Raw genomic sequence first — 24718 nt, 5'->3', positions numbered from 1 at the left:
TGTGATAAAAAGATTTTCAATTCGATATATTTGACTTCCTTAAAAAACAGTTGGCATAAGTTAATTCAAGTGATTTAATCGTTAAGTAACCTATTACATAATTAACTTGACAATGCCGTCTTACCCGTTTTATTGATTTGGGAAATGCTGTGATAAAGGTAAAGCCACTATCAACTTTAACATTTTATATGTAATCTAATAGAAGAACATTGAATTTTATATCCTAAATTACATTTAAAAATCTTGGACCTATGTTGACTGTGGATATCACTATTGAGGTCGTGGAGCCGTGGAAAGGCACTTTATATTTATATATTATATATAAATAAATATAAAACTTAAGAAAACAGCGACTTCCTAAAATTTATGATACTCTATTTCATTGAATCTTTAATTTTGCTTTCGTCAAATCGAAGCCTGCAGTAGTAATCTCTGCTTGAGGGCTTCAAAATGACATCTTAAAATAGATCTAAATGGTCTACAAATTCAACTTTCAGTGGTGTTTCAAGACACCCAGGATTTTTTAAAATTTCTTCAAACGCGTTCATTTCTGCTATTTTTCTGGAGACGTCTTTGCTACAGAATTTGAACGTCAAATTTAATATTCAAGAATTTGATCTACATTGTAGTCAATGACGTCTCCTGACATCTTAAATTGCATGTAGTAAATATTTGTCAATACCCCATTAAAATCGGTCGTACTTTTCGAACGGAAAGCCATGTATGGTACCCTTATAACGTAATTTTATCAACAATTCCGGGGTTAAAAAATAAAGACTCCCCTTTTTATTTATAACCGCATTGCATTACCTTTGGTAATCGAAAAATTTGCAAAAAATCGTCAGCAATTAGACTACAGCAATGAAATGCATTTTGTATTAAAATAACCCATTTTTCTATATTTAAAGCTCGGTTGTATGCCCTTATTTTAAATTCGACACGTGATTTGAACATCGAATTTGAGATATGTTCCATTATTTTTCTAAAAATCTTTATATTAACTGCAGATAGAGTTTAAAGTAAAAATATATAACTGATCATAAATACTCTTCTTTACCCACACGTTAATTATTTTACAAAAATACATGTAACATTTTTTATACCTACTAATGCAAAGAAAAATTCTTGGAAGTTTTTTCATTGGTTCTTACGGTAGTTTACGGTGCAATTTAGTGTGGTCATATATATTGCATAAAAATCTATAACCCGTATTAAATTTTGCTTGGAAGCTTGACAAAATCAGGAGCATCTTTAAACCTAATTTCGTGCCACCAATCGGGTCTAGACATTGCTCCTGGATTGTGGAATAATTCCGTTTGCAAGTTTTCATACAGCTAAAAATATACATCAAAATAAAAGCGGGAAAATTAAATAATCCTGAAGCCTATACTTTTCCATCAGATTTTCCCAAAACAGAATTCACAACATAATCTGGAGGAGCCATTCCGTCCACTATGCTCATGAAGTCCGGTTTCAATGAGTCACACAGATGGAGTATACAATCTTTGACCATGGAGGAAAGCTTGGAGTCGATGGTGTAACCTCCCTAATTTTTTTTTGCGATCCAATTTTAAAAATATTATGCAAAGAATTTTTTTTATTTACCTGATAAAAATAAACCAGATGCTTATCCAAATTCCATAAACCATATAATGCTCCTAAGCGCCACAAAGTCTCTTTGAGGCTCTCATGGGCAACAAGAATTTGTTTCCAGAACGTTTCCAAGGCATAATATTCTATAAATACTTTTGATAATATTGCAGCGCAATACACTTGACTTTCTGTTTTTGCAACAAAATTATTATTTTTCTTTGCTATATTTTTTTGCTTCTTATCGGCCTCTTTTACTAAGTATAGTATAAGCCATTGGTAACTTTCAGTAATAACTAAAAACCACCGATATCTTTTTACCTTCAAAACTTCTTTCATAACACTTACAATTCCTCTCCAATAACTCCTGAGGAGATCCACACCTAAATTTATAACTCCCAATGTCCTGATGCCTCCTAAAAAATTCGCAGCTTTTCAAAGGAGTAGCTAAATTGTTGTCCTGGCACAGTGATTGCCACTGTCTCAGAAGCCAATTGCTGGTTTGTTGCAGCAGGACGTTGTTGTCCCCTTCGTAGGTCACGCAAGGATCTATGGTGGTTCTTATATCACCCAAGCGAGCAGATTTTAAGAAACCATGACCACCACAGGCTTCCCTACATTCTTGTACTGCGTCCCTGCAGGACCATGTGACTAATGCTTTTGCACTTGATACCACAGCGTGGATTTCAGAGACCATTGCGCTCTGAAAAAGAAAAGAAATCAACTGTAAGTATGGGAGGGAATGCATTATAATTATTAACTAAATTAACATGAATTTTTAGTTGATGGTTATTAAAGATGAAGAAAACTGATACACTTTATATAGTCGATCAGATTGATTAATTCAGGTTAAATTAAGACTACAGTGGGTAAGTGTTAAGGATTTTTACTGTCCATTTTATATTCTTACCAAATCTTCTATTTCTTTGGATGTAGTAGATAGTTCTACGGCGGAGAGATAAGTGTCCGAAAAGCTTAAAACAAACGTTCGTAGAATTACTGCCACTGCCATGTAAGGAAATAGTCTCCACCTCTATTTAAAAAAATAGCTAATGTAAAATTCATAAGGAAAATCGTTAAATTCTAGACAGAAAAACACACTTTTTATATCACCATAAATCCAGGTGACCCTCCAAGTCTCTATTAGTAAATTAAGTAAAAAAAAAAAAAAGAGTAAATTAACATCTAATTTCAGCCGTTTCTGTTTGTTCCCACTTACATGTAACTGGTATTCAATTAGTGGCCACTCGTTCTTCGTTTCGTCCCCTTGACCATTAGGCCCAAATTGCTTTCTAATGGCGGCATATCTCAGAGCTATTGTCACAGCACAAATAATATTGTTTGAACTCTCTTGCATAATCCCCACTCTCCCTGCAGACAAATTCTCCAAAGCTGCCCCCAATATTTTGCCAGGATCTGAGAAGCTGCTTTCGTAATCGCCTTCTGGGGAGACGTCTGCGGTTCTATTTAGCAGATTTTCTCTGGGAATTCGGTAATTTTTGAATATAATAAAGCTACAAACAAGCGGTTTATTACACGTAAATGTTGCAATGTATCCATTGCTGTTTACCCATTGTCGATTCCATGTAAACCAATTTTTTCGCCCATGTCTCCAATTATTAGGCCAGAATAGGGCAACAACGTATTGGGATCGCGAATTGGAACTACGAAGGCATGCAAACCGTGGCACTGGCCTTTGGTATACAATTGGGCAAAGAGTAGTGCCAAGGTGCAAGTTTTGCCTGAAACATGGGGATATTTATGTTACATGTTACGTAGATAGATATTTAGTACGCAGGTACCTAAATTCCCCACCCAACATTTTGCAGCCTCAAAATCTGGGGTATTGATGACAAATTCTTGAGTTTTTGGATCGTAAGTAGCTGATGTTCTCATTTGTTTTGTGTTACTGCCGTGGGAAATCTCAGTTAAAGCTAGACAAGCCAACACCTAAGTAAAGCGAAAAAAAAATTATTTCACAAAATGTTCTGTGGCACTTTAAGTAGTAGAGATGTCATGTATTATGATCAACTATGCATTTTTCATTAATTAACTATAACGTACATTGTATTGATGACTAAAAGAATAGTTATTTACCTAACGAGTGTGGAAAGTAATACTTTACTGCATGTTGATTGCAATTGGCGTAACGAGGCTAAGCGGGCCTCAGCAATCGAGTATGGTGGTAAAGACTTTTGGCATGTGTTAGATACAATATTTTTTCCTAAGAACGTTTGTGTGCCTTCTGTGAGTTCAATTGAATATTAGGGTGCGGCGAAATCTTTACATGCAGATCTGTGATAAACATTTTTATCACAGATGATGGGTGGAGTGCTATTTTCAGTTCACAAATTCGCGAGGTAAATCCACTTAACCGTACGCTCGTAGGAGAAAATGCTTTTTTCCATTTGGAACTGATCGTGTTCAAATAGTATTCGTCACGTTTTAGTGCTTAAACTCGCTACTCACTTTATTATTCCATGCGGCATCTAGGATGTGATGATGCCTTTCAGTGCCCAACGTAGTTAAAGTGTTTTTAAAAAGCGCAATTCCGATGGCATGTTTTACCGAGACATCTGGAAATGCAACGGCCAGTGCTTCATTTACAGTCATCATAAATCTAGTCTACAAAGATCAATAAGTTGGTCTTAAATTAAGCAAATTAGTGTTCTAAAACACCCGACGTCCGGTCATGCATCAAAAGATGGTACATACTTTTCTTTTGTAAGGTAATTTAGCGGTGTCCGGATGTAGAAAATTGTATTGACAATATTTATGAAGTTGAATGGCCGTAATCCTTTTCATTTCATCACTATCAGGTACCTTTTTTGGCCGTTGGAATGCGGGATCTTTCTCTAATGTATTCCAAACTTGCATCTGCGAAAATGATATTTCCAAAATGTATGTATGACCCATAGTAGAAGGTGTGAATTGGGCACAGGAAATGAAGAGAGGTCTTGGGACAAATGTGGCATTAACACATATCCACATTTACAATTCCAGATAAATTTGCTCAATCAAGATTTAATAAGTTGCTTACCATACCAATATTAGCTGCCAGGACTTATGGGACTTAAATTTTAAATTAGGAAAACATTTAGGTACCTGTCACTACCTTAATTTTAAGCAACTCTGGATCTTCGAAAAACAATTTCATATTTTTCCAGTCGAATTTAGCTTGTTTTCTGTAATGGTCCAATGGACCAGAAGGCAAATCCGCAATCAAATCGGCGTCAGGTTGTTGTGCCATGGCTCGATCTGAAATAGAATTATTGTTCAAATTCCGCTCATTGAGTTGTACCTATATACCAGATTAACATTTCATCATTGCAAATTTTCCTCTTTTACAACGTGGCGATATCTGTTTGAAATCCGACATAATTTTGCTTAATACAGACATTTTTGTCAGTTTGACTGAACTTCGTTTAAAGCTACCTACAGTTACCAAAATTTGTATGCATTTGTTAAAAAAATGCTTTTTTCAAGTCAAGAAGAACGAGGTATGCCAGAAATTTATGACGCTTCGCATCGAAGTGTGTAAGTTGCTTCGAAATCCAGAAAGATAAGAATCAGCTCAAATATTATTTTCTACTCTTTCATAGAAATTTAGTCGCGTTTAGTGCATTTTTCAAGCCTAAAAGACATTGTTATAGACCAAATCGGAAGGAAGGGGCAATTTTACAGGCGTTGAGTAAAATGTGAAAAATTTCTTAACAATAATAAACGGCAATGAAATAAATTTTCTATTACAATCAAAATAATTCTTCGACTTTAACAAGGGCTATAGGAGAAGAAATTAACGTATCTCATCAGGCGGCGTGGGTTACTTGAAAACTTAAATGTCGTCCGTCTAAAATTCATATCATACAAGTCTCGCATCCAGAAGATATGAACGGAGGGTAGTGTTTTCTAGGAATTTCATGGAATTGTTGGAGCAAAAGCTCCAATTTATTTTCAACGCGATTCTGGCAAAACAACGTAAAATTACAAATTAAGGCTTGTTGAATCGTCAGAATGAACATGTCTAATCTACTGAAAATTTACGCAAGTACTGAAAACATCGATTACAAACGAGCACGTGCAGGGCTAAATGTTTCTGTTGATTTATTTGATGATATGATAATTAAACAATATATTTCGGACTTGACAGTAGATAAGTATTTGCACTTTTTAAGAACCAACTTTACAGATTACAGCGATAACAATAATTGCCTCAGCCGTTTGAATAACCTTTGGATCCAACAACATAATGCTCCGCCATATAACGCTAGGAACGTGGCTGATTATTTGCTTGAAATATTTTCTGGTAGTCCTTTGAAATAATGGAGAGATACGTTGGCCGGTACGTTTACCAGATCTTTCCCCATTAGATTATTACTTGTGATAAACTATGAAAAACGTCATTGATAAACCTGTACCCACACCGATATTAATAAGCTGCGAAAGAAGGTCATCATAAGTTTAAGGATCAAAATAGGAAAAAGGAACGATGTAAAATTAATGCAAAATTTAAGAAGACACATTGAGCTGTGCTTAAAAGTAAAGGATGAACCGTTTGAGCATCTTTTATAATTTTCTTTATTTACTTATTTCATATTTTATTATTTCCAAGGTACTTTTTCCAAAAAAGAGTTTTTGATATTTCCACCAATCTACAAAAAAGCTGAATTCAAAAATATGAAAATCCAAGATGGGAATAAGAAATAATGAAGTGGATGATAGTTGTCGAAAATCAAAACGTTGGGTTTCAAATATCGTCACCGCGTTATAAAACAAAATTTGTAATAATGAAGAGTTAAAAATTTTTGAATTGCTCTGCTAAATAAGCTGAGGAAAAAATAAAAACGTTTTTTCTAAAATTTCAGTTTATTCCAAATACTTATTATATACCGAAAGTCGACGGAATTTTTCAAATTCTAAAATGGCATATTTTTGAACACCAAATTGACCAATTTTCCCCAAATTTAACCGACCTCGTATCTTTCATGGTTATCGAGATCCCCATGGTTGGGTTCCAGAAACAGAAACCCAGTTATTTGTGTTAATTTCTTTAATTAAATTTATTAAAACTTGGTACTTGCCATTCGGACTTAGAAAGCCATAAAAGATACGAAGTCGTTTAAATTAGAGCAAACTTGCGCTACGCATTTCTATGCTCAACGATACTACGTTTTGAAATTTAAAAGTATTTTTTTGGAAACAACGATTTTTCCAAACGAACAAATTTAAATGTGCAGCTTCTGGGACACTAGCCTGGAAATTTTAAATACCCATTAACTTAGTGCTATTGGATACCAAAACGTATTAATATCCGGGATAATTTTCTCAATATAATAATTTGGACAGATGATCGCAATTTTTTCAAAAGCGGAATATTAAATCTGTGCTTTTTATAATTATTATTGCTTTCTCATTGAATTTTTTACCAAATGAATATTTAAAGGGTCATTTAAAACATGTGGCAACCGGTATCTAGTATTTTTCTATTGTGTAATTTTTTTTTTAAGAAGCATGTATTTAGTATACAGTGTAACAGTTTTAATCGGAAATCAAGTGCTTTCAATAAATGTGGGGAAATAGATATGTCCGTATTTACAAAAATGAAGTGGATGACGGTATCGAAAATTTGAGATGTCGTATTAAAAATTCAGTAATTTTGTCTTGTTCAAGATAAAACATGCCAATGGAAAGGTGACATTTATTTATAATCATCTCTTCAAATAAACTCAGAATAAAGTCAACAAAATTTTAGCAAATATCCGTATTGCTCGATTTTTTCTGGAATCGGACAGAATTTCTTGAATTTAAAACGTAGTTTTTTTTAGCATAAAAATGTTCAAGTCTGCTCCAATTTAACGCATCGCTTACGGTTTTCGAGTTCCCAATGGTGAGCAGCGAATTTAAATAATTCTGTACATGATGGAGAGATGCCTGAACTAAAAACAAAAATAATTAAAAAAAACGTTCATCATCTTCCTGTTTATTTCTCGATGTTAATTTAAAACTCCGAAAGAAAGTTTTTCCGTCATGTTTGTGTGTAATATAATCACACAATGGAAATCCGTAGGCAGATCTGCTTCGCAGTTATTTTATTGATTCCAATTGATTATTACAGATAGATCGAGAACGAAACTGAGCATAAATAGCCACAAAATGAAGCCGATAATTAAAAAAGTGAAGCAAAAAATTAGATTTGGTGTTGAAATGTGAGCCAGTGTGAACATATGATGTAAATTGGCAAAAGAACTTACCTATTTATTTGGTAAAATACCAATGTTAAATCTTCGAGTACGAGTGAGTAGGCATCAGTGCATATTTCCAGTTCAATGATGTGTATTATGCTGTTCCTTACATTTACTTGGTCATAATTAGGGATCAATTGAAGGGATTATCGGTAATATCATAAGGATAAGCCACACCACAAGTAAAAAAGAAATTGACCATAATGTAAATTAATATGGCGTGATCGGTGGTAAGATACACCTCTTTTTTGCGACATGCGATGTTTTTATTTACATTTTTATAGTATTTTTATTTAAAATATCTATAAATAGCAAATGAAATAATATCAATAATACAGGTTTATTTGTTTGCTTCACTTTTAGATTTTTTTATTTTGTTATTACTATGAGCCCTTCCAATGGCGAATGGAATGAAGGCATGGAATGTTTGTTTTTAGTATTTACTAATTCATTTTTCCAGGTAATGATAGAAGCGTCTAGCTTCAAACACAATTCGTGCGATTTGACAATAAAAACGAAATTTTCCGGGCGTTTTACTTCCTGATATTGTTTAATAAAAGTTGTCGCAAAATTCGGCGAAAATATGAAACAAACAGTCTATTTTTAACGCTCTAATCAATAGGAAAATTAGATGTGCGGATGGCTTACTTTTATTGCTTACAATATGGAATACCTAATAATAATTACACGCACAGCAGCGCACATTTTTAACAATTTATTAACACTCATAATTAAACCCCTTATCAAGAATGTCCACTTTAGACAGGTTTAATAATAATTTAAGTTAATAAAGTCGCATAGCATTGGTACTATTAAATGATCCTAGATAGAAGTAGATATCCTTACCTATAGGATACCTTCTAGGACGCTAGCAGGTGCACTTCTTGTTGGGACTAGGTACTACACTCCAAGAAACTTCGCAGGACAATTCAAAACGCGCTTTCGGCTACTTATTTAAAACATTTACCGAGTTCCAAACAGTCGACTGAAAGTAATAAGACTCGGTTTATTAATGCAAGTACTGACCATAAACGACACTATTTTATTAATCCAAAAGGGTCTTATGGCACATGACCAAAATTGAAACGATATCGACTAACGGCAGTACTCGTCCACAACAGAACTGCCGGCTTTGACAGAAAACATGAGGCACCGAGTCTACTGACTGAGGTTAGGACGGATAAGTATGATTAAATACGATGGAATGCCGGTAATGCCGAGCAACCATAGGCGTAGGAATTGGGGGAATTTTCGGCTGGGTACCAAATAGGAAAAAAAAAAGTTTGAGGAACTTTTTTCTGGTGATGAGACTTTTTGGAAGCATAAAAAAGAAAAAGTGAAACTCAACGATTGGTTGCAAACGAGCGACGAGCAGAAACCTCTTCTAAAAAATGGCAAAAGAAAAACTTCACCACAGTCACAGGATCATTTCGAAAGAGCAATTTTGTCGGAGACACATCAAACAGACGACCATTTCCTCAGATGCATTTCTCCTCCCAGTATCTTGTTATTAAGTTTACTACATTATTCTTCCTTTACAGTCTTGGTCTTGTAAATAGTACACTTTATTTAATTGGAATAAAGAGATTGTATTAGAAAAAAAATTAAACAAATTTTATCTCATTATATGTGTTTAAATTACTTAATCTTAATATCATTGAAAAAATGAAAATTTATTTCATAATTTTAACATAACGTTATAAAATGAACTAAATTTAACTAAAAAAAAACTGAAATACAAAGTGTGCTATTTATGTGACCAGAACTGTATGTTCAATATGTGGTAAAAAGGAAGTTGTACTATCAAAAAAGTTACTTGCTCTAAAAAGGGGCCATTTCACCAATATCTCAAGTGAAGAATACGCTGTAGGATTTTTACAAGAGAAAAAAACTAAACAAGAAGAATAACATTAAACATTCAGTAACCGATTAGAAGCCAGTTATTCCATCGAGTTCGTTTTTATTTTAAAACACAAGATAGACCTACAAGTAGCGATATTGTCTAGTAATTTCTCAAAATTTATTTGAAGTTTGGGAATGTTCCTAGTTTTTTATTTTTACGTTAACTTTACTACAAAAGCATGATATGTTCAATCATCTAATTTGATAATTTCAATTACCCGAAGATAAAAATTAAAAAAAAAATAACTCGAAGTACCAGCCATGCAGTACCAATCGGGTATAAAAACAATCGGCAATAAAATTCGATTATATCGATATATTATAACTAAAAATTCCAATGTCGAAAACATAATTGTTGATCGATATCGTCAAAACTTTTAATCTTTTATCCGATATTCGGATAAAAGATATTTTTTATTCGAATTTAAATACACTTTCGAATACAAAGATATTCGAAGGCAAATTTGTATCTCTAACTATTGGCAAAAGACCTGTATTTTCGACGTAAATGAGATATTCACGTCGAATCCCGCATAAGATAATTTGCTGCTTTACCGCTAAAATTCTCATTTACCTCCACTGTATCGATGTTATCAAATCATAGTCATCCCCACTTACCCTGCATCATATAGCCGTCTTTGTTTATTCTGTGGAAGAAGACAAACATTATGGCATCGATCGTGACATGTCGAGTAGTGGAGTAGACTCTGGATGCATTTGGCACATACGTAAACTCTTGTTTTCAGTTAAAATCGTGCACAAATAAAGGATGGATATTTGCCACGCGCCAGCTAATAATAATTTTGTGTCATGCCATGTGATGCGAACAGTGGTAGAAATGTAAACTTAGATAAACAAAATTAGAGAAGTTTTTAAACATTTTTTGACTTTGATTTTATGACTTTTTGAAAATATTTCTATGTCAATATTTGTCATGTTTAAACCAATTACTTAAGATTTGCTTCTGCTAATTTTTTGATAAAAAATAAAATATGTGTTTTACAGTATTGTTTTCAGGGAATTTAAATATATTCTTAAAAATACAATTGAACATCGATTTTCAAAAATATGGAGGAAAACTGATTTTGGGAAAAGGATTTTTTTTTTTTACATACAAATATCGATAACATGTTTAGCGGTAAAAAAGGGTTCTATTATATTGATAAGAATACCTCACTATGAACTATGACTCTTAGACATAAAAAAAAGTAAAAATGTTTTCCTGAATTCTGAATGAAGAAAATATAGAGCGGATGCTAGTCAAAATTGAAAACAAGCGAATTAGGGAGAAAATTAGGAACCACAAAAATATGGAAGATGGATGCAACGAAAAGCTCCAACATTAGGGCCACAATGGTTTAGGTGGGGAATAAATCAGAAACAGGTGAAAAAGTAGGATTGAAATAGGGACTTTTGGTTCGAACTGTTTAAGCTATACATTTTCGCACGACCCGCCGAAACATTCTGTGAATACGAAATAGGTAACTTAATTCTGTGTTAGATATAATATATTGCTCAGCTCACAATTAAAAGTGTTAATAATAGTATAATTCATTTATTAGAAAAGCAAACTGAAGCCGTCACACAAATAACATGCAGTATTGTTAAACCTGACATAGTTTTGGAGCGTCTCGGATTAAATTGAATTTTAATGGTAATAGATACATATGTATGCTAACATTATGCAATAAGTAATGTGCAGTTACCTGGAAGTTACTTTAATACTTTTTGCTCAAAATAACTTTAAAAAGCTGCAGAATGCCCTGAATGAAGTGCTGCAGCTACACGCTGTAAGGACCTTTTTTTCTACCCAGCTTTTTTAAATAAACTTTTCAATTTTAATAATATAGAATAAACTTACCTTTCGCGCAACGGTTTAAGGCAATAAAGGACCGTTGTTATCTCACTCCTATTCAAAATATTGAATTAAAAACGAGTTGTTTGCACCGGCTATTTAAATGTTTCGCAGATTTGTTCTTAAAAGAACAGGTTTTAATGCAGAACAGTAATAGATCGAACGAAAATAAACTAAAAAAGAACCGAAAAACAAGAAATGCACAAAAGGCAAATTTTGAGTTCAAAATTTTGACATTTCGATGTTCAAAATTCCTAAAAATATGTGTCAATGTCGCATCAGGTTGGCCCGAAAACGGGTAACGAGGCGCGCAAATGACATTGCAACAAACAAAGATAAAGCTATATTTGTTGGTTGGCAACAATTCATTCTCATTTGTGACGTCAGTTACACAAAGTTTTGAATTATCAGACAAAGTTCTAAAGTAACGGAAGACAAGTCGTTTAAATCATTATGATTATTTCGTCACTTGTTATGAATATTTCACAACCACGGTGGATCATATTTTTCCACTTACAGTTTAACTAGATTCCATAAAATTAGAAGAAACTTGTTTATAACATATTATTTATGTATATTAAGCACAAGTAAAACCCAACGCGTCTTTGATCATAACGTCAACGGTGACGTTTCTTTGGACGTTCATTTCCATGGCAACTATAAATAAAACAGCAAGGAGGATGATGATGATGATATTAGTCAATTAGATCGCTAGGGAAGTAATGTCACATGTGTGCCGTTATTAATCTATTATTCAACTGTTCTTAGAAAAAGGCGAAAAACGTTCTTTACGATGATCCAACGCACCTAATAATGGCGTCTTTTAAATTTAGTAGTGGAAAAAAATCCATTATTTGACATAAATGAATTAGCCGTGTGGCTGGGTCAAATTGGCACCACCTGTTGGTATCGCACAGTTACATCATTCTGGCGTAATCCGCGCGTTGGCATTGTCACAAGGCCACCGAAACCAGAACCCGCAACACGTGATGTGGACCACGTGGATTTTGGACAAATCAGAGAGGAGATTGCGAAGCACAGTCTAAATTCTAAACAATTAAACACGTCTCTCTTCCATTTGTATAGAGTACCAGAGGCGGAACGTGCGGGTATAAATAGTCAATTTATCCATAAGAAGCGAGGTAGAGATAAGTGATATTTGAACATCAAGTGGTGACATATTAGAACATCCTTAAATATAGAAAAACGAAATAAATCATTAAACCCCCCTCCAAAAATTGTAAAGATGTCAGTCTTGAAACATTCTTCACAAGTCTGGTCGGGGTCCCCTTTTTGGTCCTGGACGGCCGGTATTGCCAATAAGAAATTTTGCAGGAAATTTCCTAATTGATTTTATTAAAAATAAGGTCATTTTCTGGTATAAACATGGGGATTAAGGACAACTTAAAAACATGTTTCCTAAGGTTTACTTACCACAATTTACCATAGCATGAATGTCATTGCATTGCGAGATATTTTTGCAAATAATTCAAAAATCATGATAGGTATGAAAAAATATAGAAACGAAAAATTGAACTGAAAATACTTGTTTATGGGAAATATGTAGGTCAGTGTAGCACCCAAAAAATTACGAAGTAGAGTAATATGGCTCAGGAAGAAGTATCACTCTGTAACTTCTTACTCTTATTTGATGTAACGCTTATGCAGTTTTGCTGTAAAGAAAAATTGAACTAAATGTAATCTTAACATCCTACAATATCTAAGAAACGAAAGAATTAAAAGTCCATGTTTATACTACGAGAAAGTGACTTTATTGATATACCGCATTGTAATAAGAAAAACGCTGTGAATATTAATATTTCTAAATTTTTAAAAGTATTTTTTTCCTACATCTTCGATCTCTATATAAAAAGATATTATGATCTATAGGACAAATCTCCTCATGGAGGTCGTAGGTGTCCTGTAAATTCCATTAAAGTGAGATAAATATTTTCAAGAGTAAAATCATTTTTCCGCGTAAAAAAAGGTTACAAAACGAAGTATTTGAGGTACTTTTAAGTGGATACAATTTAGATAATTTTGCCTTCAATTATCTTGACCTTTCTACCAAATTTAAAAAAACGAAATAATTTTTTTAACCTATGATCAACATGAACGTGACTCGAACTTCAAAATTAGCAAATGTTTAGCTAAAAAAGAACATTCGTCATTAGTTCTATATTATAAAGGATATATTTTTTTTAAATACGTATTTTCCTTTAAATCCCTTGACAAAAGTCCATAATCTTACCTTCATAGAATCAGCTGAATTCTTTCACAAATCGATATTTTAGTAAATTCCACATTGTTATTTTCAAGCAAATCGTTTATTTCAGGGCAATAATAAATACTCGAAACACCAAAAAAAGAACATTTTTTTAAGAGGCAAAATTATTTTTCATGCTACAGAACTCAGGAAATAGGATATTTTAGAGGGTTAGTTTCACATTAAATGTGATAGGCTTGTACGGATATGTAGGTCAAGGATGCGAAAGGAGGCTCAATAAGGGGGAGCCACGGTATCTGGACCAAGAGCAAGGGATAGAGAAAGAGTGAATAAATGGAATAGAAAAGTTTCGCTGCCACGTGGATGTCGAGTGGTTTTTCATCGTAATATTACCTCTAAAACCAAAAAATTATGAGTTCGAGGACGTTTATCTAAATTCGGGATTTTTAAAATGGGCCATTAAACTAACCATAGATTGGATTTTAGGTTCTCGCCATCCTCAGTTGCAGACACTGTTTTTTGCGACAAAAACCAACAAATTTTCTAACCATAGTTAAGGTTTATTGGTACCGAACAGTAATATACGTGGAAAAAACAACATTGAGAAAAACGAGTAATTTACATGAACAACGAGGCAAAACGAGCAAAAAGCAACATTCTAGTCGAGTGGCGTTAGATAATTTTAAAAAAATGTAGACCTAAATACAGGGTGTCCGAAAATAACGTCGAAATATTTTGGGAGGTGATTCTAGAAATTAAAATAATAAAAAAAGTTCTTATACATATAATCCAAAAATTGCGTTTTAAAGGGGGTTTCCCCTTTAATGAGGGAACTCTGAAGATGGTTTTTCGCAATATTGGTGGTTAAATCTGTTCAAAGAGGATGATCGAACTACGTGAACAATTATTTTAAGCGAAAATCCAAATTTTTTTAATAAAGTTTCGAGACTTCCGCTTCGATATCAAGTTTTACGTACTACATATGTCCATATTAGAATTTTTGTTTACACAGACAATAACCAATCGTTATGCACCTATCTCCATTGCGATAAGAATTTCTTATTAAGTATACTATAACTTAGCCGGAGAAATTCTGCAAGTAATCCACTTATACCATTCATACAGTGAAGAGCTAAAATCCGTACCCCCACCTTTGTTTCTGCTTATAGGAAATACTATCAAACATAAAAATTGTAAGATGTTATTTGACCTCTTGGAAGGCTTAACTTCAATGTATACAGAGTGTGCCACAAAAATGAGACGCCCAGCATGTTATTTCATTTTTTAAGTTCTCTGCATAATTTTAAGTAGAGTATATTTATATAGGACGAGCTACACATATAAGATGAACTATTTTGAGAATAAAAACGATCGAAAATGAAAATAAACAATTTTACCTTTTTAACTTGCCGCTTTCGCACTTAACTACTATTTGCCATTTGCATTATTTTTTAATAAAAAAATGCAAGGTGGCCATTTAGGGCACCTTTAGAGGTAGATAACAACGAAAAAAAGTTAAAGGCAAAAGTTTAAATAAGTGGTTATTTTACATTTCCGTTGGTTTTTATTTTAAAACAGATTTAAGCAGACTTATGGTGTATGAAATTTGTTTATAATTTTACGTAAAATCCAAAAATGCTGTAATACACAGATTTAAGAAATATATCATTAAGCCACTACGTTATTGTGCGACCCTGTATAAATCAAAGCTAAGGGTTCAAAAAGTGCGATGAAATCACTTTTACTACTTACGATGTTACTTTTGTATTTGACATTTTTTTATTAGAAATTTAAAAAAAATTAAGAGAGGGAGGGTACTGGGAGGAAGCGAATTTTAGATGCTCACTGTGTAACTTAATTTAAAATGATAACGCTATCTTGTATGATAAATAATTCTATTTAAATCTAAGTTAAGTACATTTTTAAATTACAGATGAAGAGAAGACAAATTTATTGTTTATCCTACATTTTCTTTCAGTTGTTGCCTGTACAAATCTAAAAAATGGTTAAAGGCGTTAGTTTGTTGGTTGGATTTCTAGTTTCAGCAATCACGCTCTTGGTCGCCAAAATATTAGACACAAATCCAAAACCGATATTTGGAATTTACCCGAGACGAAATGGTGTTTATTGGTTAAAAGTATGGTTTATGTATGGGTTATTATTAATTAGCAAGGTAAAGTCCTATTTGACTTTGGTATACAAACAAAATACTGATAAGGGAACACATATTTGCATTTATGATTAAAAGTGTAGATAACTTTATAATTTAATTATTTGACTAACTGTATGAGAAATTATGCATGCAGAGAAACTAGAGTAGTTCTCTACAATATTCTCTATTAGGTCCTTAGACCCGTTTTAAAAAAATTTCGGTCTAGTAGGCTTTTGAATTATTTGACATCGAGGCCGTACGTCTTTTACATAATCTCGAATATAAACAAATAAACCTAACCTCACTTAAATACGACTCTGTTTACCTTTATTATTAGTTGGATTTTATTAGAAAGTTTTTTTCAAAATTTGAACGTTAAACCAATTGCAAATTTCAATCGCTTTTAATAAAATCCAGGGTCCGCAGACCTTAAAACACTTGCACCTTGTATGGATATAATTCCAGATTTTTAAAAAGAATTAAACAAGTATTAGGTGATACACCACATGTTGAGATAGTGTTTTTAAAGATGTGCTGGAATTGTCATCCAATACTCGCCTCACATTTTTAACAAGTACAGTTTTAAAGTCCGTTTAATTGGTTTATTACTTCCGGATTTCCTTTGAACACTGCCAATTTCTCGAAACTCTGGAATACAAAGTTGAATTTGGAAGACCCATTTTCCGTTTATGAACTGTACATTTCGAAAATAAGACTCGACCATAAAGGCTTTTTGTCCGTATGTAATCACCATTTTTAGCGCTCAGAAAACTTTAACTAACTAAAACACAAGACCACGGAGTTTTGAAAAAGAATATTTTTAATAAAATCCAACTACTAATAAAGGTAAGTAGAATCGTATTTAAGTAAGGTTAGGATTACTTGTTTATGTTGGAGATTATGTAGAAGAACATATCAAAGACATACGGACTGGGTGTCAAATAATTCCAAAGCCTACTTTATCGATTTTTTTTTAAACGCATGATATTTAAAACTCTAATTTAAATTTCAGGTTCGCCAATGGCTATTGTCAAAATCTGAGGAATACTATAAGAATTTAGATAATATTCAAAAGCTCGCACCCACCTCTAAAGTAAGCATTTATTTAGAAACTTTATTAGCAATTGCTCTTTGCTTTTTTCTTGCTTCTTTCTTAAATATTTGATGCTCTATGAGAGATAAAATATGAATAATTTTTCAGGGGGTTTTGAATGAATTCTTCGTGTTTTTCAAATATTTAATTTAGTATTATTTCTTATCGATATATTGTGTTGAAATTCAATTTTAATAACATTCTATAGATATTGCATTTATTACTTAAAACTTCGCTAAAAGACAACTGAAAAGCAAAAATACTTTTTGCGAAAAATTTTGCTCAGTTAATTTAAGTTGGCATTTCCACGGAAATTATGTCAGTTCAGCATAAGTTCCTTAGTACGTTAATTCAATGAAACTTTATGACATTCTTTTCGCTTTGCGCCTATCAGGTTTACTCTAAGTTTCCTGAGCAAAAGAATTCTTTGGAAATCAAACAATTTCTAGCATATTTAAAAATCTGTTAGTTGATTTTAAACCCTTTCTAAAGCGCCCTAATTATCGCAGATTTGTTGCTCTCTCTTAAGCTCTAAACTTAAAAAATACATAAATTATAAAATAGAGCGAATTGAAGTTTACGATTTGTAACTCAATGGCAATTCAGTTTGTTTTCTCTTTTTAGGCTAAATATTTTGCCCGTTATTTGTCGTTGAAAATACCTTCAAATATGACCATAATGGATCAAAAGAAATGGAGGGATTTTCAACTGTTAGCCAAAAAGGAGTGAAATTTTCCCATAAGAGCATTTACCAATTTTTAAAGATTTCACATGATCTAGGTCGAATTCATGACTTATCAATTGGTATGACCTTGATTCCTTTGACTAATTTTAATTTTTTATAAAAAAACATTCAATTGAAGCTTAATTTTCGAAGAGTTTCTAAACATTTATCAAAATTAGATTTTTTAAAAAAAATTTTTCGGTTCACAGTTAACACGAGATTTTCTATAGGCAGTAGATGCAGTATATTTCAATGGAGCAAATAGAAACGGTGATCATTTTGCAGTGGGGACTGCAAGAAGACCCAACAGACTGATTGATGGATTTTTCTATTTGAAAATCAAAAACTCGAAATTTGGAATATTAGAATTGCCAAAAGCACCTGATACTAGTCTTTTTAACACTGAAGAAGAAGAAAGTTATGCAGCAGAAGGTAAATTAATTCTCGTGTTTTTCTAGAAATAAGAACGATGAAGTGCGAAGTAAAAAACCCAAATCAATCCGACACTCCATAAAATTTAAAACGAAGCAACTAGCACTGAATTTGTTGTGACTACATCAAACTCAAGAATCACATGGAATTTGGAAATTAAATATGTGATATGTTCTTTAAAAAGTTTCATATAATTATTAATGAGTCTAGGGCTAAGGCGGACCTTTGATTCGTGGCCCACCTACTATATCAATGTCGAAAAATGTTAGAAAAGAGACAATTAACATATTTGCTACAAAATATTTTTATTAAATTTTAATAAAAATAAATAAATAAAATTAAAATTATATTAAATAATTGAGAAAAAATGATGATTTACGTTCGCCATAGAAGCAGGAAGCTTTGACGTGAATTTCAAAACATTCCAATTTATAATCTTTTTGAGTAATTATTGCTTTCATTTCTTGAGAATTGAGAACATATCACTAGCAACAAGAGAGATAAAGAAATGAATTCTGTGAAAGAGGACTCTATCTTACAGACAATGGCAGCTGCAGCAGGGGCAATATCCGTCAATGCATATAATTTTCAAGATTTAGAGATTTAAATTTTTGACTTACCTGTTATATCATTGTTTTTTTTACCTGGTCATTTTGGCCTCACTTATAATAATTCACTTATTTCTAGGTATAAAAGTTACCAATGTGGAACCAATGAAAAAATGGCGGATCACCTTCACAGGCCAACTAAGAGAGCATTATAAACCTCAATATACACACAACGTTACTATTGAGGCCCTCTTTTCATCGGACGAACCATGGTTTAACTATGAAACTCAAATGAACCCTTGGAACATGGCTAAAGTGCTGGCCTATGAAAAGTGGAGCAGATCATATTTTGCAAATCTGAAACAGTAGGTAGACAAAAATTGTTAATTAAACTAAGTGATTATTTCTATTGTAGAACATATCAGCTTCATTATGAGCAATGTGGCTTTGTGGAGGCCAAAATCGTGGTTGATGAGCAAGAATTTAACATTGACTTTGATGCAATAAGGGATCACAGTATTGGTTTTAATAGGAAGTGGGATAGTTTCAGGAGATATGCAATTCATTGGGTGTCTGCGGAAAACGGAGACCATTTTTCAGTTGGAACTATTTGCCAGCCAGTTTGTTATTCAAGGTACACTTATGAGGCCCTTGAAGGAAAAATTGAAATAAATGAGTTTATTTTAGAATGCAAATTGGTTACGTATATAAAGCAAAAGAAAGAAAAATGTACCCTGTTATCAATAGCGATCTTCATCTCTATCACTTTGGAGAAAATGGAGATTTTCCGAAGGATTATGCCTTTACCTTCCAAGCAGGTATTCAGAGAGATTGTTCAAAGATTTGGATTCATTTAGGAAATGACATGAATCTTCGACGATGCTTTTTCTTTTCCAGGAAATACTGATTATGTTATGCAAGTGAACATAACAGATTCTCCACACTTTTACATTAGCAAAGATTGGGAAGCTAAAGTGTACGAATGTTTCTGTACTGTTGAGGTGAACGGGATAAAAGGGCACGGTACTGTTGAGTGGGAATACCGAAACGTGGATGGGAGAAATGTTAAATATGCTTAAGAATTGTTTACTCTGGCTTAGTAGGGGTTGTTTAATAGTGTTTAGGGGGAAATAATTAAAGATTTAACTTGCTTGTAAGTAGTAACTTTATTATAATAAACCTTTTGCAACTCGACTTTATGTACAGTAAATTTACGAAATGTGTGGAAATATCTAGTACTTGGTCCTAACAAGTCAGACAAATCAATAAATAATATTCCTATCACTCCAACTAATAACACCGCCATATACAAATTATCATAAGTATAAGAAATTTATACAAACTTCTTAAGTTATGCGCTTAATGTTAACAATAATCGGTTTTCTAATACTGAATTGGGAATTCTTCAACTCCTACGATCTATTTATTATTAAAAGTACCAACTCACAATGTCTGTGATGCAACTTCTATTTGCAATAATTATTGTAAGACTCGTATGCCTAACAAACTCGGTTTATAAACATTTAAAAAATCTACAAATCCGAAGTAACAAATTTCAATAAGTGATATTATTCACAATGCGGACCATCTATCACTTGAAATAAATCAATAAATCTTGTACTAGAATATATCGCTTAGATGAAATAGTTCTTTAAAGTTTTAGTTAAGTATATCAAATCTGAATGATAATTGTTCTTATATAGTAATAACTTAACCGAAATCGTCGTTTCTTGGATGATTTTTGCGAATATACACAAAGATCTTCGTAACAACTGTGAATATTCTTAAAAATTATCTGTGAGGATTGATGTGTCTGCATATTAACCAGGAACTGCTCAGAGTTTTTTGGAAGAGCGACGTAAAGAACTTTTGAAACATTTAAGGATAAATATACGTTACTTTAAATTAAATCAGAACCAAGTTATTTGCAAAAAAAAGAGTATCTGTAATGGGGTAGCAAAATTATATGTAGCGGTACTTCCCATGACAAATGGTGAAGGTGCTAGAACTGGAAAAACTTGATGAATGCTCAAAGATATGATAATTATATTATGGAAATGGTATACTATGATATAGGCCTTTAATTTTTAGTCTCGTTTCTATACTTTTGGATCCAGACAAACAATATTTAATGTACTTTGGCATTTTCTGTGTTACGGGAAGAATTCTATTAAACTCATAAGACTGAATACTCATTTACATTATAACCATAGTTAAACGATATGGAAATATTCGTGCGTCTTATGGGCTTAGTTTTCAAGGTAGACACCCCCTAGTTACAGATATAAGAGAAAATATGGAACTAAGAAAACACACACACGTTTCAAAAATATATGTTTTCCAGATATTTCTCAAACTATTTAAACAACAGACAATATTTACTATTTAGAGAGTTCTGAACTATGATTTGAAATCTTGAAAGAAATTTTTACAACTGGGACATTTTCGCGAACCTACGCCCCCTAGAAGCACATTTTTTAATATTTATAAATGATTCTATAAAAATATTTATACAATATTTAAATAAAAAAATTCTTAATTATTATTGCCAAATATTATAAAAATATTATTCGGTAATATAATGTTTTTAAATATAAAAAACCTTTAATTTCAATTTTACCACGCACCGGTTTGAACGGCATTAATCGCGTCCAGATCTTGCCTACAATATTTTTCTTACTAGCGTGCGTTAAAGTTACTTTACAGCATGCAAAACATGTGTGTGTATAAACAAGTATGAAATACATGTACTAACGCATGAATGCTAATCAATGTTTCATCAAATAAAACTAATTCTTACAATCAATATTTTTCGGACCATTGCGTTAATTAATAAAGATTACGATTGTTGAAAAAACGCAGTAGAACAGGGCTAGAGGGTTTCAAAACCATCTACTTTGTTTGTCAACGGTCGACCATACAATCTTAAAGTGAACGAATATTCTTAAGAGCAAGCAACCGACTAAAGAATATGACTAAACTTAACACAAATTTAGTATAAAATAAATACAACAAAACGAATTAAACTAAATAACATTTATTGTTAAGAGTTAAAATTTTATAGTTGGGCATAAATTATGGTAAATACATTATAAAAAATTAACAGTAATACCGCTGAGTGATGTGTAAATCCAAACGATCATTATAAATACATGGACGTATATACTACTACTGCTAATATCAGCTCTCTCTGCACGTGTTCAAAAGCTATTTAAAAAGATTTAGTTTCGTAAATTTCCATTTTTGCAATCATAAATTAACGCGCACACCTCCCACTTAATCAAAACGCTCATAATTTCACCATACTAAACAAAGTCACTAAAGAAAAACGCGCACTTACGTGAAGTATCGTTTCCTATCACAATAATTTTGAGAAGTACTTATCACTTCACAATTGGGAAGAGCTGGTGCTCTCGTCTTCGGAATTGCTCTCGCTTCCAGCTGAATCCGCAGCTAATCTACTGGGGCTTGGTAAGGCCAGAATCCCATTCCTCTTATCCATTTCATTGGGCAGTGCTGGAAGTTGCAAGTCTTCTTCGTTTATTTCCTCGTCCAGGTCTAAAGTTTCTTCTAATTTTATGCTTGGATTCTCGCTTTGGTAAGTTGACATCTTCTGATTCTCCCACAAGAACACGTCGTCTTCGTAGTCTTCGTTTCTACTCGAAGCCGAGATAGGACTTTCGAATTCTTTGTTGTTAGGTAGCAGAGCAATGGAAGAAACGCTGGTGCTTAGGAGATTTTTCATTTTCGGTTGTTTTGTTGAGGGAGACTTGTTTGGGGTATTTTTTGGTAGACTACTATTCCTGAAGCTTCGCCTCAATATTCTCGAAGCTACCAGATCGGGACTTTCATCTAGATCTAGCACGTAACTCACAGAGTCAGATTTTTCAACCACCCCTTTCACTTTCGGAGTTGACGGGGGAGATATATCATCCTCAAATACTGAAGAATTTTGCACCTTTTTTTCAGTATCCCTGAACGAAATCGACTGTGACGTAAAATGATTTTCATTGAAACTGGAGCTACAAACACCTGATCGGTTAAACACAGTCTCTTCAGCCTGTTTAATAACTTTTGTAAATATCTCCTTATTGTGCCTCAACTTCCACTGCAACTCTTCATTGTGTTGACTTAATCTCCTCGAATGGTTCATGTTCTCCTTAAGCGATTCCTGCAGCTTCTGATTCTCTTGGATCAAAGTTTGCTCATATTCAGTTTTCCTTTGGAGTTGATGTTGTATGTCTTCACAACGAGCGTGAAGAGCGGCAGCTTTTTCCTCTACACCTTCGAAAATTTGTTGTTTTTGTTTGGTTTCTTCAAGAAATTTTCTTAGGTCTGCAATTTCGTTTTGCTTCAACTCCAAGACCACCCTTAGGGATTGGACTTCCTGGAAATAAATAGATGTGATGAGAAATATTGGTTGATAGTTAAATTTTTTAAATAATTAATGCAGACATTGGCAGAAAAAAACTGAAATATAGGAAACATTCTGAAGATACTCTAAAAGTATCTAATACGAGAAGGACACAGTTCCACATGTTGTTTTGTGTTTTTTTTTCAAAATAAAACCTTCAAGAGTTGTTAATTTCTCCGAATTAAAACGCAAATGAAGATCATGAATGGAAAAAATAGAAAAAGTAGTCAAATACAAAAAATAATTGGCAACACTAAAATCTTCAAACTGTTGTCATTTGCCCTTATGCTCTATGGAAGAAAGCATCTCAAGTGGAATATTGTTAAAAAAACATTCTGTGTATTAAAAATTAATAAACTTAACGGTAAAATAACCACACCATAAAACTTCACTTGGAAACGGCCTCCGAAAACCTGCGCCACCCTGTATATTCAATTTGGGTCGCCCGGTATATTGCGTTATCTAGAATTTCGAATGCCAAAAGCAGACATTTAAACTTGCATCTTTGACTCAGTGCACGAAACTATTAAGCATACCTGTTTTGCCACGTCTTTGTGATCGCCATAACTTAATAGTCTATCATTTTGTTCCCTCAGCCTCTTGTTCTCCTCCTCCGAGATCTTCAACTTCTCTTGAAATTCGTTTTCAAGTTTCACTATTTGTTGTTTCAGTTTCTCTTTCTGTTGCTTCAAAACATCCACCTGTAATTTTTCTTCTGTTAACTCACGCTCTCACTATTAAAAACACAATTTCGAACCCACCTCTTGCCTCCATTGTATTTCTTTAGACTCGCAATCGTCTCGAAGCTTTTGGTTTTCCAAATTACTTTTTTCGAGTGCCAAGCGATTTTCATCAATTTGCTCCCTAATGCAATCGTTTTCTTCCCTCAAAATGTCGAGAGCTTCTTCATAGGACCTCTGAATCTTCTCCAATTCTTTGCGCAGCTTCGTAAGTTGCTCGTCGTGCTTTTCCCTCAATTGATGTTCATGCAGGTCGTTTTCCTGTCTAAGCTGTTCCTGAGTCTCTGCATGTTGGCTGTTTACTGTTGAACAAAAACGTTTTAAATCATTATTGAAATTAGACTAAAAAATTTACCTTGTAAAACTTGATTTCTATGTTTTTCATTTAGGTCAGCAAGGTCTTTCCGATATCTACTCCGTTCCTCCTCGATTGAAGCAACATTTTTAAGTTTGATGTCGCTTAATGCGGTTTCAAGTTCTATGCAAACCAATCGGACTTCCTCGGCTTCGAGACGATACTTGTCTACCTGTTTCTTCAGTTGAGGTACCTGGTATGCCCCGACCTGAATGAAAAATTTATTGGTTTGTTTAACTTTTCCTCCTTTTTTAAAAAAATTAACTCTGCTCATTTTGTGGAAAATGGGGAAAATATGGGTGGGATGTAACCCATTTGAAATTACTAGGAGTCACGGCACAACCGTATTGTCATTACTAGCTTATTTTAGCTTATACTAAATCTATTTTGAGGTAGTAAAAATATATTAATGCTGATAAGAAAAAGTAAACAAAGTTCAATTTG

At 33.1% G+C, this 24718-nt stretch overlaps 3 protein-coding genes across 6 annotated transcripts in view; 1 reads left to right on the top strand and 2 right to left on the bottom strand.

Annotated features, from left to right (window-relative positions):
• Nucleotides 1–81: 81 nt before the first annotated feature.
• On the bottom strand, nucleotides 82–13885 carry LOC136408995 (peroxisomal acyl-coenzyme A oxidase 3). 4 transcript variants are annotated; one of them, XM_066390253.1, is made up of 12 exons: nucleotides 13841–13885; nucleotides 4706–4848; nucleotides 4306–4467; nucleotides 4060–4215; nucleotides 3393–3540; nucleotides 3161–3332; nucleotides 2810–3104; nucleotides 2501–2623; nucleotides 1939–2293; nucleotides 1606–1886; nucleotides 1391–1546; nucleotides 83–1334 (listed from the first exon to the last, which is right to left on the bottom strand). In XM_066390253.1, exons 2-12 carry the CDS (start codon nucleotides 4838–4840, stop codon nucleotides 1212–1214), a joined length of 2106 nt encoding a protein of 701 aa, XP_066246350.1. In that variant the 5' UTR covers nucleotides 4841–4848; nucleotides 13841–13885; the 3' UTR covers nucleotides 83–1211. The 4 variants fall into 4 exon arrangements, with proteins under 4 accessions (XP_066246352.1, XP_066246350.1, XP_066246349.1 ...); XM_066390252.1 differs by lacking the exon at nucleotides 13841–13885 and adding an exon at nucleotides 8679–8997; XM_066390254.1 differs by lacking the exon at nucleotides 13841–13885 and adding an exon at nucleotides 7842–7861.
• A 1857-nt stretch (nucleotides 13886–15742) lies between these two features.
• On the top strand, nucleotides 15743–19959 carry LOC136409181 (uncharacterized). Its single transcript, XM_066390528.1, has 7 exons — nucleotides 15743–15989; nucleotides 16981–17061; nucleotides 18016–18217; nucleotides 18905–19130; nucleotides 19181–19399; nucleotides 19453–19583; nucleotides 19663–19959. Exons 1-7 carry the CDS (start codon nucleotides 15819–15821, stop codon nucleotides 19842–19844), a joined length of 1212 nt encoding a protein of 403 aa, XP_066246625.1. The 5' UTR covers nucleotides 15743–15818; the 3' UTR covers nucleotides 19845–19959.
• A 1827-nt stretch (nucleotides 19960–21786) lies between these two features.
• Nucleotides 21787–24718, bottom strand: part of LOC136409180 (restin homolog) — a 51624-nt gene continuing 48692 nt past the window's right edge. The window contains exons 9-12 of the mRNA XM_066390527.1: nucleotides 24275–24482; nucleotides 23941–24221; nucleotides 23716–23880; nucleotides 21787–23152 (exon numbers count right to left, since the gene is read on the bottom strand). Coding sequence (XP_066246624.1) covers nucleotides 22154–23152; nucleotides 23716–23880; nucleotides 23941–24221; nucleotides 24275–24482 — 1653 coding nt within the window. The 3' untranslated portion in view covers nucleotides 21787–22153. The remainder of the gene's footprint in view (nucleotides 23153–23715; nucleotides 23881–23940; nucleotides 24222–24274; nucleotides 24483–24718) is intronic.

Source organism: Euwallacea similis, chromosome 5, assembly GCF_039881205.1.
Source record: "Euwallacea similis isolate ESF13 chromosome 5, ESF131.1, whole genome shotgun sequence".
NCBI classification, from domain to species: domain Eukaryota; kingdom Metazoa; phylum Arthropoda; class Insecta; order Coleoptera; family Curculionidae; genus Euwallacea; species Euwallacea similis.
The sequence above is the reverse complement of the archived record's forward strand: the minus strand, read 5'-3'. Positions and strand labels throughout refer to the sequence as shown.

Bases quoted from the DNA above. Each gene is read 5' to 3' on its own strand.
- LOC136408995 (XM_066390253.1), bottom strand. From the start codon at position 4,840: ATGGCACAACAACCTGACGCCGATTTGATTGCGGATTTGCCTTCTGGT. The intron at 3,333-3,392 runs GTACCTGCGTAC...CCCATGTTTCAG, and splicing joins ATGTTGGGTGGGGAATTTAG to GCAAAACTTGCACCTTGGCA. The intron at 2,624-2,809 runs GTAAGTGGGAAC...TTTTTTAAATAG, and splicing joins TAATTGAATACCAGTTACAT to AGGTGGAGACTATTTCCTTA.
- LOC136409181 (XM_066390528.1), top strand. From the start codon at position 15,819: ATGGTTAAAGGCGTTAGTTTGTTGGTTGGATTTCTAGTTTCAGCAATC. The intron at 15,990-16,980 runs GTAAAGTCCTAT...TTTAAATTTCAG, and splicing joins GGTTATTATTAATTAGCAAG to GTTCGCCAATGGCTATTGTC. The intron at 19,584-19,662 runs GTATTCAGAGAG...TTTCTTTTCCAG, and splicing joins TGCCTTTACCTTCCAAGCAG to GAAATACTGATTATGTTATG.